At 41.9% G+C, this 15,313-nt stretch overlaps 2 protein-coding genes across 10 annotated transcripts in view; one reads left to right on the plus strand and one right to left on the minus strand.

Moving 5' to 3' along the window:
• Positions 1 to 1,538: 1,538 nt before the first annotated feature.
• Positions 1,539 to 8,025, plus strand: fam228a (family with sequence similarity 228 member A). Of its 7 annotated transcripts, none has more exons than XM_063494559.1 (9): positions 1,540 to 2,034; positions 2,363 to 2,445; positions 4,223 to 4,411; positions 4,490 to 4,567; positions 4,693 to 4,881; positions 5,054 to 5,137; positions 5,234 to 5,300; positions 7,642 to 7,813; positions 7,914 to 8,025. In XM_063494559.1, the coding sequence occupies exons 2-9, from the start codon at positions 2,365 to 2,367 to the stop codon at positions 8,023 to 8,025; spliced, it is 972 nt and encodes a 323-aa protein (XP_063350629.1). In that variant the 5' UTR covers positions 1,540 to 2,034; positions 2,363 to 2,364. The 7 variants fall into 7 exon arrangements, with proteins under 7 accessions (XP_063350630.1, XP_063350629.1, XP_063350624.1 ...); XM_063494554.1 differs by having other exon boundaries at positions 1,959 to 2,183; positions 2,322 to 2,445; XM_063494555.1 differs by having other exon boundaries at positions 1,959 to 2,183; positions 2,322 to 2,445; positions 5,054 to 5,125.
• Positions 8,026 to 8,131: 106 nt separating this feature from the next.
• The window catches only part of itsn2a (intersectin 2a), a 46,708-nt gene continuing 39,526 nt past the window's right edge, over positions 8,132 to 15,313 (minus strand). For 2 of the 3 annotated variants that reach the window (XM_063494551.1, XM_063494552.1), the window contains exons 29-39: positions 11,956 to 12,077; positions 11,752 to 11,858; positions 11,306 to 11,489; positions 11,100 to 11,198; positions 10,821 to 10,988; positions 10,405 to 10,617; positions 10,150 to 10,271; positions 9,980 to 10,062; positions 9,314 to 9,397; positions 9,065 to 9,238; positions 8,208 to 8,815 (exon numbers count right to left, since the gene is read on the minus strand). In XM_063494551.1, coding sequence (XP_063350621.1) covers positions 8,664 to 8,815; positions 9,065 to 9,238; positions 9,314 to 9,397; positions 9,980 to 10,062; positions 10,150 to 10,271; positions 10,405 to 10,617; positions 10,821 to 10,988; positions 11,100 to 11,198; positions 11,306 to 11,489; positions 11,752 to 11,858; positions 11,956 to 12,077 — 1,508 coding nt within the window. In that variant the 3' untranslated portion in view covers positions 8,208 to 8,663. Of the gene's footprint in view, positions 8,816 to 9,064; positions 9,239 to 9,313; positions 9,398 to 9,979; positions 10,063 to 10,149; positions 10,272 to 10,404; positions 10,618 to 10,820; positions 10,989 to 11,099; positions 11,199 to 11,305; positions 11,490 to 11,751; positions 11,859 to 11,955; positions 12,078 to 15,313 lie in introns of all 3 variants that reach the window. The other variant, XM_063494553.1, reaches the window with a different exon arrangement.

A 15,313-nucleotide genomic window follows, 5' to 3' on the forward strand; every position in this document is an offset into this window, starting at 1 on the left:
CGCCCTCAGACGCTCTTTGTCCCACCTCTCCTTCTCGCCGTTCATCTGTGAGAACAGGTTGATCTGGATGGTGCGCAACGTGGCCGCCAGGATGTAGAAACCTCCCTGCAGCACATGACAGAAAGCGGCCCCGACGCTCAGCGCTGCACCCATCATGTTGGGCACCGTCTCGCACACCACGCACATGCCCTCCAGAAAGTGTAGCGTGCCTTTCCTGGCCAGGGGTTCGCTCTGATGGAGGTAGCCTGGGGGAGAGGGGCCCTGCTGGGCATGGTTGACCCAGTACCGCGCGCTGTCGGCGAAGTGCGTGGCGGCTCGGCGCAGCGGGAGCAGGGCCAGGTACAGGTGACAAGCGGCTTTGGTCAGAGCGTGGAAGAGCAGCCGCAGCTCAAGCACGGCGTTGCCTGGAGATAAGAAGGTAACAGGGTCAAGCTGGAGTCTAAATTAACACCGTGGCTAATGTCGAGAACCGCAAACAGCGTCTGCCACTGGATTAAAGTCTGCTCACCAGCCGACTGGGCGGCGGGTATACTGAGCACGCAAAGCGAGCTTTCAGCGAGTAAAAGTACCCTGACAACCACCTGACCTAAAGCACAAACCATTCACTCTGTAAATTTAGACTCAAAATTCTTTGCATTGTCCCCCCCCCCCCCCGTCATCTCGAAGCAATCAAGCATGACGCTTCTTAGAATAATTCCAAATGTGGTTGCCTCTTCAAAATAGTTAAATAAAACAATATTAATCATGTAATATATCCTATTTTTCATTTAAAACTTACAAGAACTGAAGGTTTTGGTTAGTGACGCGATCTGCAGCACCTGCGCCCATTTTAGCTATTTGTGTCATTTTGGGATACGAATTATTCCCTAATCTGTAGAGTCTCATCTGCTCAGTGCGTCCACCTTTCGAGGGAATGCACTCGAAATATGAGCTGCAGCCACTTAACATGTTATGTAGATTGATTCATGGTCTCTTGTGCCGTGCGTTTATAGGTTAGTGGACAGGTGCCATAAAACCCTTAAAAAGCCGTTTTTCCCTTACCGTCTATAAAGCAGAAAATCCAGAGTAGGGCAATACTCGCTGCCAACGAAGTCCACCAATCCATGTAGCCTCCCCCCTGTGCTGACCCCAGCAACGAAAAGCGAGAAAGAAATGAAAAAGACGAAGTTATGATCTGGCCAAGCCCTGCCCTGCCTCTTTTACGCAGCTAATACCCAAACATTAAGTCGTCGCTTTCTCTGCAGGAGAACCGTCAAAGCGCACCTCAGGTGTCAACCGGCGCATTAAGTCCTAGAAGCAAGGCTACAACTCTTGAACCTACCTACTGCACCGTGTAGCGGAAGTTTTTATTGGCTGGAAGACCCTCCTCGGGCGTGAAAGGTGTCGCCTAAAGAGACTTTTCAACCGTTGGGACTTTAAACGAGTTTACCCTCTTATTTTTTTTAATATAAAATGTTATAAGTAAAAATTTTATAAGAATACTATATAAGAAGTGCATCTATGCTGAATTTTTTTGTAGTTTTCCCCTCCTTTGCCCAAACATCTTCTAAATATGATAACAGTGATATAAATATGATGACCTCCTAACATTAGTTATTCAGCTGATCTCTGCGCACATTAAAGAGAATCCAACAGCCTCTCAGGGGGTTCAAAGCCTACTACTCTTGGGGCATGACTTGTCTAGACTTGCATAATCTGAGCACAGATGTGGGGAAATCACTTTCCACAAATACAGTTAATGGAGCGTGGAGTAATGATGTAAACAGCCTATATGTAGTCCAGTGAGTCTGCAGCCTGGGTAACTTAAAACACGAGCAGCTAATTGTGTGTGTAACATTTGCTACATGCTAAATTTCTGGACCGTGTTTGTATATTACTAATGCAACAGAACGCAGAACCTTCGCCATTTACGTACGACGTCTCTGCGCGTGCTCGCCCCAGGCTCGCTTGCGTGTCGGCGTCATGGCAACGGAAACCCTCTTCAGACGGTGGTTCACCTGGAGGAGGTATCTCCTTACTGGCTCCGTTAGAAAAGTAAGTCTGAGCCCAGGGTAAAAGTTAGCAGCCTGCACACTTTTCCAAAATGATGTGCGTTGCACGTGACCTAAAAGTACGGAGAGTTTTGCTAAATTGGGCAGGTTTCCACACGAACCTCTGACCCGACAGTCCTCAAATCAGCACAGGTAAGAAGCAACCACATTGTAATGGAGACGTGGGCTTTTAATGAAATTAAAGCAACTTAATTAGCAGGTATGGAGTAAGTGATAATTAAATTCAGTCAGTGTTGTTCTTTGACACTGTCTATCGTTTATGACGACCAGCATGTCGCTGACTCCAGGCTGCTTGTTTTGTCGTGATGTAGAGATGAGCCACATGAAGAAGAAGGGTCCCAGTGGTCTGATCACCGTGCACTCACCTTTTCCTGTTAGCCTGTTAAAATCAGAGGTAATAATAAATAAGAGAGCATCCTCATAAAAGTGGGAGTGTAGTAAAAAGAAGCTCGGAAGTGGATTGTATATTACACTCAAAAAGGAGCTACACTGGGTGGCTCAATACCACCCCGCTTCGGATAATGTTAAATATACTGTTGTTAATTAAACTTTTAATTAAAGAGCATCAGCAGTGTAAGTGTTTTTGCTCGGCAGCACTGCAGTGGTGATTATGTTCTGTTTAAAATGTGGCTTTTGATGAGCACACTTTTTTCTTGTTAACATGCACACTCTGTGCTGTTTACACTTCACAGCAGAGAGAGACTGTGACCTTTCACCAACTAATAATTTATCTCCAGTCTTTCTTCTTCTTCTGTATTTGTTCTCCTGCTCTCAGTTTACGGTATGTGCACGCAGGTCTACGGAGGGCCTGAAGTGCCAAAATGAATTAAATAAATAATTAAATAAATATATCAAAATATTGAATTATTAATTACACGTAATTAATTAATTAAAATGGGAAATAATTAGTTAAATATATGCATGACTTAAATGTCAATTCATTTTGTTTAAAACGTTTAATAAATGAGTTATTTCCAATTTTAATTAATGACAAATTTAATGAATGTGTAATTCATGTTTAATTAACCAAATCAGTTAATTCAAAGATGATAGATTTTTTTCTTTTCTTCTTTTTATTATATTAAAATATCTTGGGGATTACATGTGTGGTTGACGTTTCACTGGTTCGGTCCACTTAAGATTAAAGTGGCCTGTATTTGGCTCACAATGTAAAATGAGTTTGACATGCCTGGCTTTGCGTATCATATCTGAACATACAATCTCAGAGTCTATTTTTAAAATGAATGAAAAGGTTTCAGTTTACTGACAGATACGGCAGCCACTGTTACCCACACTTAAATAAGGACTAAAGGAGGTGCGGTGCTGGATCAGGTTAAATGCAAAACAAAGAGTCTACCCCATCTACTGCAACAATAAGACCTAACAATAAGCACACATACCTGTGCACTCATTCCAAAACTGCTGTCATAAAATGACCAGCGTCATAATTTTTTACACCAGAGTGTGAAAATGCATATATAACGTGTTTCGTGTTAATGTAACTGCGAGAAGCTGCTCGTGTTTCCGTGTAGTGACGCGATCTGTCGCAGCTGGGTGTGGTGGACTCTACCTTCATGTACACGGACTTGATCTTCTCTTTATGTGAACTTTGGCTGGATTTCAAGAGTTCGGTCTACACAGGACTTTGCAGTCTGTAAATATATTCAAAGCACTGAATCTTGGCGCACTATGCCAAGATGTCTTCACATAATAGCTCTTTGAGAATTAATTACCTGGTGCAATTATACTATTCGATCTGTTTTATGTCTGTCAAACTGTGTTGTCTTTTGAATTTTCCATAGATTCAACTAATGAAATGTGAAAGAAATGATGTGTTTTTGTAACAAGCTGCTAGTAACAAAGTGCCTAAAGATACTATGTTAGATAATTTGTTCTTAGCCAGTACGTGTATATACAACATAGTTTTAGCCCTTGCATTAGGTGGCTTTTTTATACCAAAATGTAATAGGTCAGTGTAAGTACCTTAAAAAACAGCAACAACCCGTCCCTCTGAAAATGGTAAGATACAAGGATAAAAAAAAAGAGTTGTGGCTCAAGAGCTTTGCACATCACTGTAGTTGGAACCATTCATTTATTATTCATACTGTAATTTCAAGCAAACTTTATGCACTGCACACAGTAACTACAACAATATACATCTGGTGTTTCAGGAGTGCGTTACAGATGTGAAGCACACCATGGAGCGCAAGAAGAGCAGAAGGAGCAGCTCACAGCAGCGTGAAAGGACGAGGAGCACCTGCAGGTCTGTAACACCAGATAAAAGGAATGAGGTGTCTTATGTGCCAGAGTGGGCCACCAAACGGGACTGGCTGTCTTACACCTCCCTCAGACAACTGCAGGTACTGCACTCAGTCGACTCACATCTTCACAGAAAAGATGGAAAGGATGAATTCCTGAATCTCTTTGTTGTCATTTAGGCAAAGGTGAAGGCTGAGAAGCAGCAAGTAAAGGAAATACTCCAGCCACTACAGGAGACAGAAAATGGGTTTATCAAGGTAGGGTACTAGTTTTTATTGTACTGTAGTCCATCTAATACAATGACACAGCTTTTTTCCACTCACATTTTATTCTTCATTACTAAAAATACCTCCAATATTGATTGAAATGCGTCTTCATTCAGGAGTTGGAGTTTTTCCTGAGTCAGCGTGATGTTACAGAGCTCAGGAGGAGAGAGCTGCTCCACAAACACTGGACTGAACATGTCTGGTTTCCCATCCAGCAGAGAGTGAAGGCGCATGTGTCCAGCTGCCCAGAGGCCAAGAGGCGCCACAGCCTCTACAATCACTACCTCCATGTCTGTAACTCCAAGGTGGTGCTGAAGCTTAGATTAGTTTTGAAGTTAGGTCAATGACTCCTCATGTTGGTGCTAGAGTTTTTGTGTTGTTGTGGACGGCGATGTTTAGGTTTTGTGCCTATTACTGCAAACACAGATGAGATGAATGTTTAACTTATCTAACTGCCACGTTATCTCTGATCCATAGGGGAATGTCTTTCTAGAGACCTACGATCCACAGGAGTACGATCCTTTACTTCTCAACATCAAAATGCAACAGGTGAACAACCAGGTGACTTCTGTGACTTGAATATTTCCCTTCAGTATGTTTCATAACAACATTAGTGTCTCACGTGTGTGATACTGCTAATGCACTGATTCCTTAAAGGGGTCATTGGGCCTTCGTTTAAATGAAAGACCAACAGAAAAGAGATTCCACTCATCTTTGGGATCAGGTATCTATATATTTTCCTTTTTTTGTGTTTTTTTTTGTAGCCAATCGGAAATTTAAGACAAACTATTATACAAACGCTTAGTCTTCAGTATTGGCTTAGTTATATATATAAGGTACTTATTATGCTTTTGTTGTCTGTCATATACTGTTACCATGATGGATGCTCACAATAAACATGGCCAAAGTTTTTACCTGACACTTCATTTGGTACACCTTGCTAATTCTAGGTTGGACCTGCTTTTTCCTTCAGAGCTGCCTTAATTCTTCATGGCACAGATTCAACATTTCTCAGAGATTTTGTTTCATACTGACATGATGGCATGACACAGTTGCTGCAGATTTCTCACCGCGCATCCACCAGATCTCAATGGTTCTGTATTGGACTGAGATCTGGTGACTGTGGAGGCCGTTTGAGTACAGTGAACTCATTGTCGTGTTCAGGAAACTTGTTTGAGATGATTTGAGGTTTGTGATATGGAACGTTATCCTGCTGGAGGCTGCCATCAGAGGATGCACAAGGTGCACTGTGGTCATAAAGGAGTAGACATGGTTAACAACAATACTCAGAGAGGCTGTGGTTTTAAAACAGTTTTCAGTTTCAGAGGCCGAAGTATGACATTACACCATAGCATTACACCAGTGGTTCCCAAACTTTTTTTGCTAGGCCCCCCCTTTGTTTTACAAGAAAATCTTCGCGTATAAAGAGCTAACATCTCCAAAATGTCAGGAGTAGTTAGTCATTATAAGAAGTGTTTGTGAACTAAAAATCAAGAATGTGTGATACTGTTTGTCCGTGATTTGGACAGCCCAGCGCGTGCTCCCGATGCAGGTTAAACAAATTCTGTCGCAGAGACCTACTTTGGCACTTGTGCAGGTGAAGCCAAAGACAAGATATGCTTCATCATATATCTAGTATTTGGCTTGGAAGAAAGTTGGTTTGGAAACATATTTGGCGATGCTTAATCTTCTGCTTTGCGTTCATGTGGGGTCCCCCGTCAAAAACCTGCCCATCATGCTAGCAGTGTCCAGCGTTCTTTTTTCTTTTTTTAAATTCATACCGCGCCCCCCCCTGCAATGGCTCTGGCCCCCCACTTTGGGAACCTCTGCATTACACCATAAGCACGGCTCATATAAGGATAGATGGATCAGCGCCTTCATGTTATTTACGCAAAAGTCTGATCCTATCCAAATGTCACAGCAGAAATCGAGACTAATCAGATCAGGCAGCGTTTCTTCAATCGTCTGTTGTCCAATTCTTATCAGCTGGTGTGAATTGTAGCCTCGGTTTCCTGTTCTTTGCTGACATGGTACCCAGTGTGGTTTGCTGCTGTAGACCCATCCACTTCAAGGTTTAAGGTGATATCTGTTCAGAGATGCTCTCAAGTGTTTGAGTTACAGTTGCCTTCCTATCAGCTCAAATCAGTCTGGCCATTCTCCTCTGATCTCTGACATCACTGAGGCAATTTTACCCTGAGAACTGCTGCTCACTGGATATTTTCGGACCATTCTCTGTAAACTAGAGATGGATTTGTGCAGAAATCCCAGTAGATCAGCAGTTTCTGAAATATTCACAATGCCCATCTGGCAGCAAACAACCGTGCAAAGTCACTGTGGCGTGGTGTGGTTTGTGGCTCAGCTACAGGGGAGTGGTGGAGCAGTGGGTTCAGGATATGGTGTCAGGGGAAGGCTGACAAGCACAGCTGATTTCCATTGTATAATCATGCCTTCCCTATTTGAATAGGATGCCGGGACCTGACCAGAGAGATGGTTGTACTTGCATTGGAGACAGGCAGCTGTAAAGCTGCAAAAACTGAGTCACTGGAAACTTTGCAAATAAACATTCAACTGCTTGCAAAGCTGCGCGCTGTGGGTCCTTTACATCACAGTCACTTAAATCACCTCACTTTTCCATTCTGACGTTCAGTTTAAACTTCAGCACCATCTTCACTGTGTCTACATATCTAAATGCATTGGCTTGTTAGCATGTGATTGGCTAGATATTAGCTTTAGTAAGCAGCTGAAGAGGTTTACCTAATGAAGCCTAGGGTGAGTTTATAAATCAGCGCAATAATGACAGTTACAGTTATTTTACTTAGTAAATTTTTTTTTTGAACTGTGAATTGTGTAAAGCAACTCTAGAATGAAAATGAGCACAACAGGTACCCTTAATTTTTTGCTGGATTAATTTATAATAGGTACTTCTGAAAAGTACTTATTAGCATTGAGCATTTTCATTAACTGCTCAGTGGTCTAGGAGTTTATCTCAATCGTTTGCTTTTTCAGTGTAAAATACGTTCAGGTCAAAACTTCTTCAAATGAGAGATTTTTTTTTCCTATCTTAGAGCAAAAACTCCACTGGACAAAAGCTGAACGGCGAACTAAAAGTCATCGACCTCTGAGTGAGTCTGTGAAGTCTCAGGCCAACAAACGTCTACATGCCTCATCTAAATATCCAGCCTGTGGGTCCATTAAAAGGCCAGTGGTGGTCGAGACTGAGAGAAGCAAGTGTAGCAGGTACTTATATACTGTATTTGTACACTATAGCACCACAGTATTCACACATGATACTGCTCAATCCCACTAAAAGTTTAAGTTTGAAATGTTTTTCATCCAGGCCTAACACTATACCACTGCACATCAGTGCAACAGCCACATCAGATGGAAGGTGCCACCAGACCAGCTGCTGGTTCTCCAGATGTGGATGTCTGCAGGAACCATCAAGTTAACAGTGACTTTGGCCACTGTGTGCATCCAAATAAAAACAAACAAACAAAAAAAAACCTACTTCACAATTTTCCTGGACATCATACTCGAAAGACAAACGCAGAAAAATGTTTTACTGTACATACATTTTATTCATGCCGGTGCCATTTTTGGGATTTAATGGCGTACTTGCCATGAAACCTCATGCTTACACCATAAGGTTAACCATTGACATTACATTTGACATTACATTATACAGCAGTGTGCAGCAGTTGTAATATAAAGATACGTGAGACAGTGTGCGACTGTCCACACGTGTGTGCAACTGGCTGATATGTTGTTATATTCTTTAATTAGCAGTGCGCTGGAAAAAAAAAAGAATTTACAAATCGAAACTGAAATGTAAAAATCCGGTGAAACGTTGAGTCCCGTTTGTTACTTTCCATTTCTGACTGGCGATTAAGAAAATATTGGCAATCATCTCCGTGTTTTGGATCGTTTGAGGTCGCTGAAAAGCTCAGGGTCAGTGGAACAAGCAGGGACAGTAAAATCCCCATTATTGCATAATGTGCAAGAGCATAAAAAAGGCACTTTAATTCTCCTTAATTACCAGGAAATTAAGTGGTGTGTGTGCCTAATGGAGTATTCAGATGTATTTTCCTCATTTGGTTGGCTCGTAAAGCTGTAGGTCTAGTTTGACGTGAACTTCTCCAGTAGGGACTTCGTGCAGCAGAAGGCGACGGGTTGCTGCTCCTTTGCTCTCCATCTCTTTCTTTATCGTTGCCACGGGAACCTCAACGCGGCCGAGAAAATCTAAAGAGGAAGGAGGACACTTTTATTTAGTAAGATGATTAAAATGAGAAAAAGAAATGCATCTCATCGGACAAAAAAAAAAAAAAAAAAAAAAAAAAAAAAAGTTAAGACAGCTGATTTACTTTAATAGAGGAAAACCAAGAGTTTAAGTGTTCCTTTAATTCTGTATAGGCAGGACAAATTAGACAAAAAGCCTAATAATCAACTGTTTTATGCATGAGTGCATGTGCGTGTCCTTTATCCACTGACCATCTGGTGAGAACTGATCTTTCTCGGACACGGTGACGCAGAGGACATCCTGGTAGAGGTCTTTGATGAAAAACTGGCAGTTAAAATTCCACTTTGGGCTCAGAGTGTCGCTGATTGGTCGAGATGTGTAGCACTGAGCTCCCATTGTCAGCTCACAGTAAGGATTACTCTTACCTGAAGAGAAAAGGAGTTAATGGGACTTAATTACAAAGCATGTATTAGCAGTGCCATGTTGCCACGGGGCCTCACCGTTGGGCTTACAGGCCTTGAGCTCCTGGGCTTCAATGACTGTTACCAGCAGCCGGCCGATTCCGCTGGACTTTAGAGAGCGTGCTAAAATAAGCAGAAGACAGTAAGATATATGACAAAAACGCAGCATCCATTCATAATGAGGATAATGTTTGATCAATACACACATGCATACTTCAAGGTTCGAATAAGAACACTTTGTTAACCCTGGCAGTGCTTTGTTGTAGATTTTTAATATGCAGACTGAAAAATGTCAACACTGGATCAACTCGGAATAAAAGGAAGTAAAAATAAAGCACTCCATTCAAGCTCCAGTGTGTGCAAATGAATACTCCAAAATGAAACGATACGATGCACGGTATAAATATGACACTGTAGGTGAAAACAGTCCAGTGGTCATAGGGACGAGTCGTAGAGTCTGATTTCCTGAAAACTTGCGAGAGACCACCAAACAATAATTTTCAGATCAAGATCAGATTCCTGGTCAGATGACACTAAGAAACTGCTTGTCAGCCATTATATCATTCAGCTCAAGCCGGCACTACAAGGAAAGTTAACAAGGGAGCAGCAGAGGAGATGATAGGAATACCAGCTTGCTCTGCAAAGGGATAAAGTCACTACACTCAATATTAGCTGATATATTTATGAGCGTGTAGCTGTGTTTACCTTGGTAAGCCTTCTCTCTCTTTTTCTTCTCCGTCTCTATGAAATGTTCAGATGCCGCTTTGATTTTCTGGACCCACGCTGCCCTAATGGAAGCAGTAAAAATGTGTGAGTGCTTCACGCAGAAACACGGACGTGTGGTTACACAGAACACGAGATTTTTACACACGTGCCTCTCGTTCAGGGTCTCGGTTTTGAGAGTGTAGACGCGATCGATGTGCGAGACGTGGAACAGCGGCTCGTCGCTGGACGGGTCGGGTGGCATTTTCACCAATACCTCGTTCAGGAAGAGAGGCTGGCGGAGATGAAATGCATATCGGCAAATGCCAAGAGAACGTAAACGATGAGAAAGAATAGTTCATCTGTGCATTTATTTTTATATATATATATATATATATATATATATATTATACCTGAGATTAGCTTACCGTTTTGTACATCTTGAGCTGTATGCTTGTTTTGGGGCTGAATAACTTGTCAGATCCTGAGGAGGAGAAGGGTTTGGCACTGTGTGTGAGGAGGAGGAAATCATTGAAGAGGAAAGCCCACAGCTCTCTGCTGCTTTTGGTCTTGTACAGCCGACCGCTGTGGAGCAACTTGCGAGGCCCAAGGCAATTAGTCAGCGAGTTGAAGACCAAGTGCTGGGGGGAAAAAAAGTGCAGAGAAAGCAAGGCATGGCTGAGGAAAGTTGTTCGAAAATAAGCAAACTGTCAAGCGTTGTAGTTAAAAATGGAATTTTTGCAACAGCTCAAGACTTGTCAGACATGAAATGCTTCGCAGAGGCCATATTTAATATAGCAGCAGGGACTCGAGAGTCGAGATACTCGTGTCTGAGTGTCTTTACCTCTATTGGCCCCTCACACTGCATGTGGCTCTGTATCCATTCAAGCCTGTCTGAGTTCTCCTTCTCCCGAACCCCCTCATTGACCTGAGAGCACAGCTCCTCGGCTCGCTCCAGAGCTTCTCGGAGAGGGCCTCGGTCTGCGTGGCCATCTGGGGTGTGCTCCAAGATCTTACCAAGAAGCACAGCACAGGCAACAAATTAAGAGACATGGAGATGAATATTAAACAAGTGGTAGGCGGGATTCATGTAGTTACATATAAACAGCATTTCTCTGCATACATTTTTGATGAGTAGAGGGTAACGTGTAATCCTCTGCATGGGCTTGAGGAGGAAGCTGGACAGCGGCATTCCTTTACAGCGGTAGTTAGTTGCAATCTTCTGCTCAAGATGAGGCAGACAGAGGCAGAGATATTTTATTGCATCTGACAAAAGCAAATGTTTTATTTATTTTTCCTTTCACAATATCCATTATCCAAGGCTCGTACTTTGAGGAAGTCTTTAAAGTCAGGCTGGTTGTGGGTTTTGCTCTGCAGCAGGGCTGCGGCGTTGAGCTGGCAGGAGCAGAAGCGAATGTATGGCTGCATGTGTGCGAGCTCCGACGCCAGCAGGTCTCCTATTAGCTGAACGGGCATGTTCTCTCCTCCTGTCTTTTTCCGGACACGCAGGGCTCTGGAGGGGGGTCACAGATGATCAGGATGTGAAACACTATTTCATAACCTCACAAAACATAAATAGATGGAATATCTGATGAGTTCTGCAAGCCTTCAGAGTCTATGGACTTGCAGAAATTAAATAAGTGTCAGTTTTTCTGTGCATTTGCTTTTGATCATTTTCACAGAAAGAGTTCATAAATGTTTATTCTAGCAGAGCAGTAGGATTTAATAGTTTAGATGTCAGGATAGTTCATAACAATGTCACACGTGGGACCTACTTGAGCAATTTGGAGTTGCACATAATCAGTTCCCTCCAGTTAACAAAGATAACTGCCATCTCAGCTTCAGTTAGACGACCTGACTCGGACATGGGCTTGTAGAAGACCTAAGAGGCAGAAACAAATGCAAACAAGTGAGGACGGAAAGAAAAAGGACAGAAAAGTGTTAATAATGTTCAAATATGCCTATGTTTCCGTCGGTACCTCTAGCACTAGCTCAAGATCCTCCACATAGGTCTCCTCGGTCTGGATGAGCTCGTGAATGTAACCCTGCCTTTTCCTCTCCTGAGGGGTCATTGTGTCGAGCGTCATCAGGTCAGCACACCCTACAGGAGCACATCCATGCGCATGCAAACACACGTGCAGACATGCATGCACGGACATGCACCGGCATGTGCACGGCAAACACAAGCACAAACACTTTTCTCTCAATCACTGATGTGGTGTGTGAGAAAATACAGCGAGCGTTCAAAAACATGTTAAAATCTCCCTTTATTATCACTTCTATGACGTCTAATTTACATTTAATGCACAGAGTGAGGCACATTGTAGTCGCAGTACATGAACATAAGCGATGCCAACGCTAACAACACTGCTACCAAGAACACTAAGGTAAAGAAAAATAAAGCACCTTTCATGGTGGAGTGCTCACTCCTAGTGATTGCATAGGTGTAAATGGATAAAGTAGCTAATGCTTGAGTGACAGAGCAGTGGAAGACTCAGCTGGTAGTTCAAGTCTTTGAGGTTCAATCTTGGCAAAAGTTTGATGTGCAGTTGTGATCAGGAGTTTACATACACGCATCACGAGCATGAATGTCATGGTAATTTGGGGCTTTTAATAATTAATTCCACAGTGGAATAATTATACAGCATACATGTTTAATAACTTTAAAAAACAAGAACTGATTCCAAATACTTGACTTGATTTTGGAGCTTCTATAATCCACACAATGTCAAAAATATATGCACAGGCTCAAATAAGGTTCTACAATATCTTTTAACTTGACAAGACTGAGGCCTATTAACCTCTCATGATAGTTTCTACTACAATTGGTAGTTTCTCTTTGCCAACATAAAAAGGTTTGACAACACTCATTCGATTGACGGATACTCAGAACAATGGGAAAGTCCAAGGAACTCAGAGAAGATATAAGAAGCAGAATTATAGAGTTAAACAAGTTGGGAAGATTTCTTGGAGTCATTACTAAACAACTGCCACTACTTTGCCAAAACCCAAACTGTCACCCTCAGGCTGCGTCTACACTAGCCCGGATAAATTTGAGAACGGCGTATACGTCTGAAAACGCTCCGCGTCCACACTATCATTTTCATGTGTTTTCACAGAGTTGCTTAACCACATTGAAACGGCCGAAAACATTTACGTTCCAGTACTGCGCATGCGTGAAACGCAAGACAATTCGACCTGCCTCATTACTGTCTGTCGTTTACTTACTTTCCGGTGTTGTGCCAAAAAGTGATTGCCTGCCAAAAACTGATTTCCAATGTTTCCGTGTGTTTTTCTATGTGTAATATCGTTACGTATGTTGCTAAATAGACTTCGGTGAACAGGTATTGCAAAGGGGTTATATACAAAATTTTAAAAAATTACGTGTTTCTCAATTATCTTTGTAGCTGTGTTATTGTACTTGATTATAATCAATCAGCTTCCTTTTGTCCACTTAAAATATGTTTACAGAACTATTTTTGCATTTGTTGCAATTTCAGCTGTCCTCTTGGCCAGATTACCATTAAAAGAGACATTTTTAAAGTGAACAAGAATTTTTTTAACTGCATAAATAAAGGATACATAAAAGTCACTGCCAAAAATTGATTGCGGCTTCTACCTTGTTACAGGAACGTTGTTTGTTGGTCAAGATGACTTGATATAATTCATGATGGATATATTTTACATATGTTTCACATATTGTAGATCAACAAGTTATTTATAGCAGTTTAAATACAAGCAATCAGTTTATGGCAAATGCCGGAAATCAGTTTTTGGCAGACAATCACTTTGGCACAACACCGGCTCTTTGAAACGTCGCGGCAAAATGTTGAGGAAAAGCACCGAGTTTTTTTAAATGGACTAACAATGAGGTGGAGTTGTTGCTGCGAGTAACACAAAAGAACAAAGTTGCAAAAGCGAGTGAGAGTCAAAGAATTTGAAGAAAAGCTATCTGAAGCATGTACACACTGATATTAATAGGGCTGTCAGAATTGAGAGCACACAAAACAACTGCTGTGTAATGCCCTCCGCTATCTTAGTTTAATTGGTCACATGACTGCATCACATGACTAAAATGTGTCATCGTTTTCGAAAAGGCTCACATTCCAAAGCAGATACATTTTCAAATGTATCCGCTTTGGAGAGCGCTCTCAAAACTCCTTGACCGAAAACGCCATCTCAGTGTGGACGGAAGAAGAAAAAGATACGTTTTCAAACGAAAATGTATTAGTGTGGACATGGCCTCAGATGAAAGGAAAATTAATTAGAATCTTCAAAAACAAGCCAAAAACCACCAAGGCTCAAACCTGACATGAACTAGAAAATATTGGAACACAGTGTCCATAAGGTGTTTTATATCACCATGGACTGAGAGGGTGCCTACTCAGAAAGAAGCCCCTTGTCCAAAACCGACACCTTTAAGCTTGACTGAAATTTGCAGCTGCCCACATGGACAAGCCAAATTTCATCTGGAGAAAAGTCAGGCAAGACAAAGATTGAGCTATTTGACTACAATGGCAAAAGGTATGTTTGGAGGAATAAAGATGAGGCTTTCAAACCTAAAAACACTGTACCAATTGTTCAGCATGGCAGTGGTGGCATCACGCTCTGGGGCTGTTTCGCTTGTACTGGTACACTGCACAAAGTGAATGCAATGGTGAAGAAGGACTAATCTCCAAATCCTTCAGCTTCAACTCAATCAGCAGCTAGATGGTTGGACACTTTAGTCTACAGGACAATGATCTCAAACACACATCAAATCTGGTTTTGGAATGAATAATGGCCTTCCCAAAGCCCCGATGTCAACCCAATTGAAAATTTGTGGACTACGCTTGAAAGCCGAGTCTGTGCCAGGAAACCAACCAGTTCATACGAGCTCTACCAATCTTGCCAAGAAGAGTGCTCAAATATCCAGCCAGAATTTCACTAGAAGCTTGTTGATGGCTACCAGTGTGGTCAAAGTCTAACTTGCAAAGCGACGTGGATTAGAGAAAATCTAAAATAATTTCAAACCATTTCTTTTTAAGACATTAAAGATGTATGCTGTGCAACCTCAAAATTACGGCACCATTCTAGCCCATGATGAATGCATTTAAACTTTTGATGATAACCCTGTATGTCAGCAGTGTGGTAGGTGTTTCTCTCAGACTATTCTTGATATGCTAATGTTTGCATGTTTTTTATTTTCTTTTTTTAAATATGTATTTGCTGGTGATATCACAGTTCAGTACAGGATGGGTGTTATTTTAAGTACTTGGAAGCGTCAATAAATGGCAGAGTGCATAAGCATCGAATAATAAAATCACAATCAATTTCATCTCAGTTGCAGTTCAAGCG

Source organism: Pelmatolapia mariae, linkage group LG15, assembly GCF_036321145.2.
Source record: "Pelmatolapia mariae isolate MD_Pm_ZW linkage group LG15, Pm_UMD_F_2, whole genome shotgun sequence".
NCBI lineage: Eukaryota > Metazoa > Chordata > Actinopteri > Cichliformes > Cichlidae > Pelmatolapia > Pelmatolapia mariae.

Coding starts and splice junctions, on each gene's coding strand:
- fam228a (XM_063494554.1), top strand. CDS start 2,323: ATGTCGCTGACTCCAGGCTGCTTGTTTTGTCGTGATGTAGAGATGAGC. Junction 2,446..4,222: donor TTAGCCTGTTAAAATCAGAG/GTAATAATAAAT, acceptor CTGGTGTTTCAG/GAGTGCGTTACAGATGTGAA. Junction 4,412..4,489: donor CCTCCCTCAGACAACTGCAG/GTACTGCACTCA, acceptor GTTGTCATTTAG/GCAAAGGTGAAGGCTGAGAA.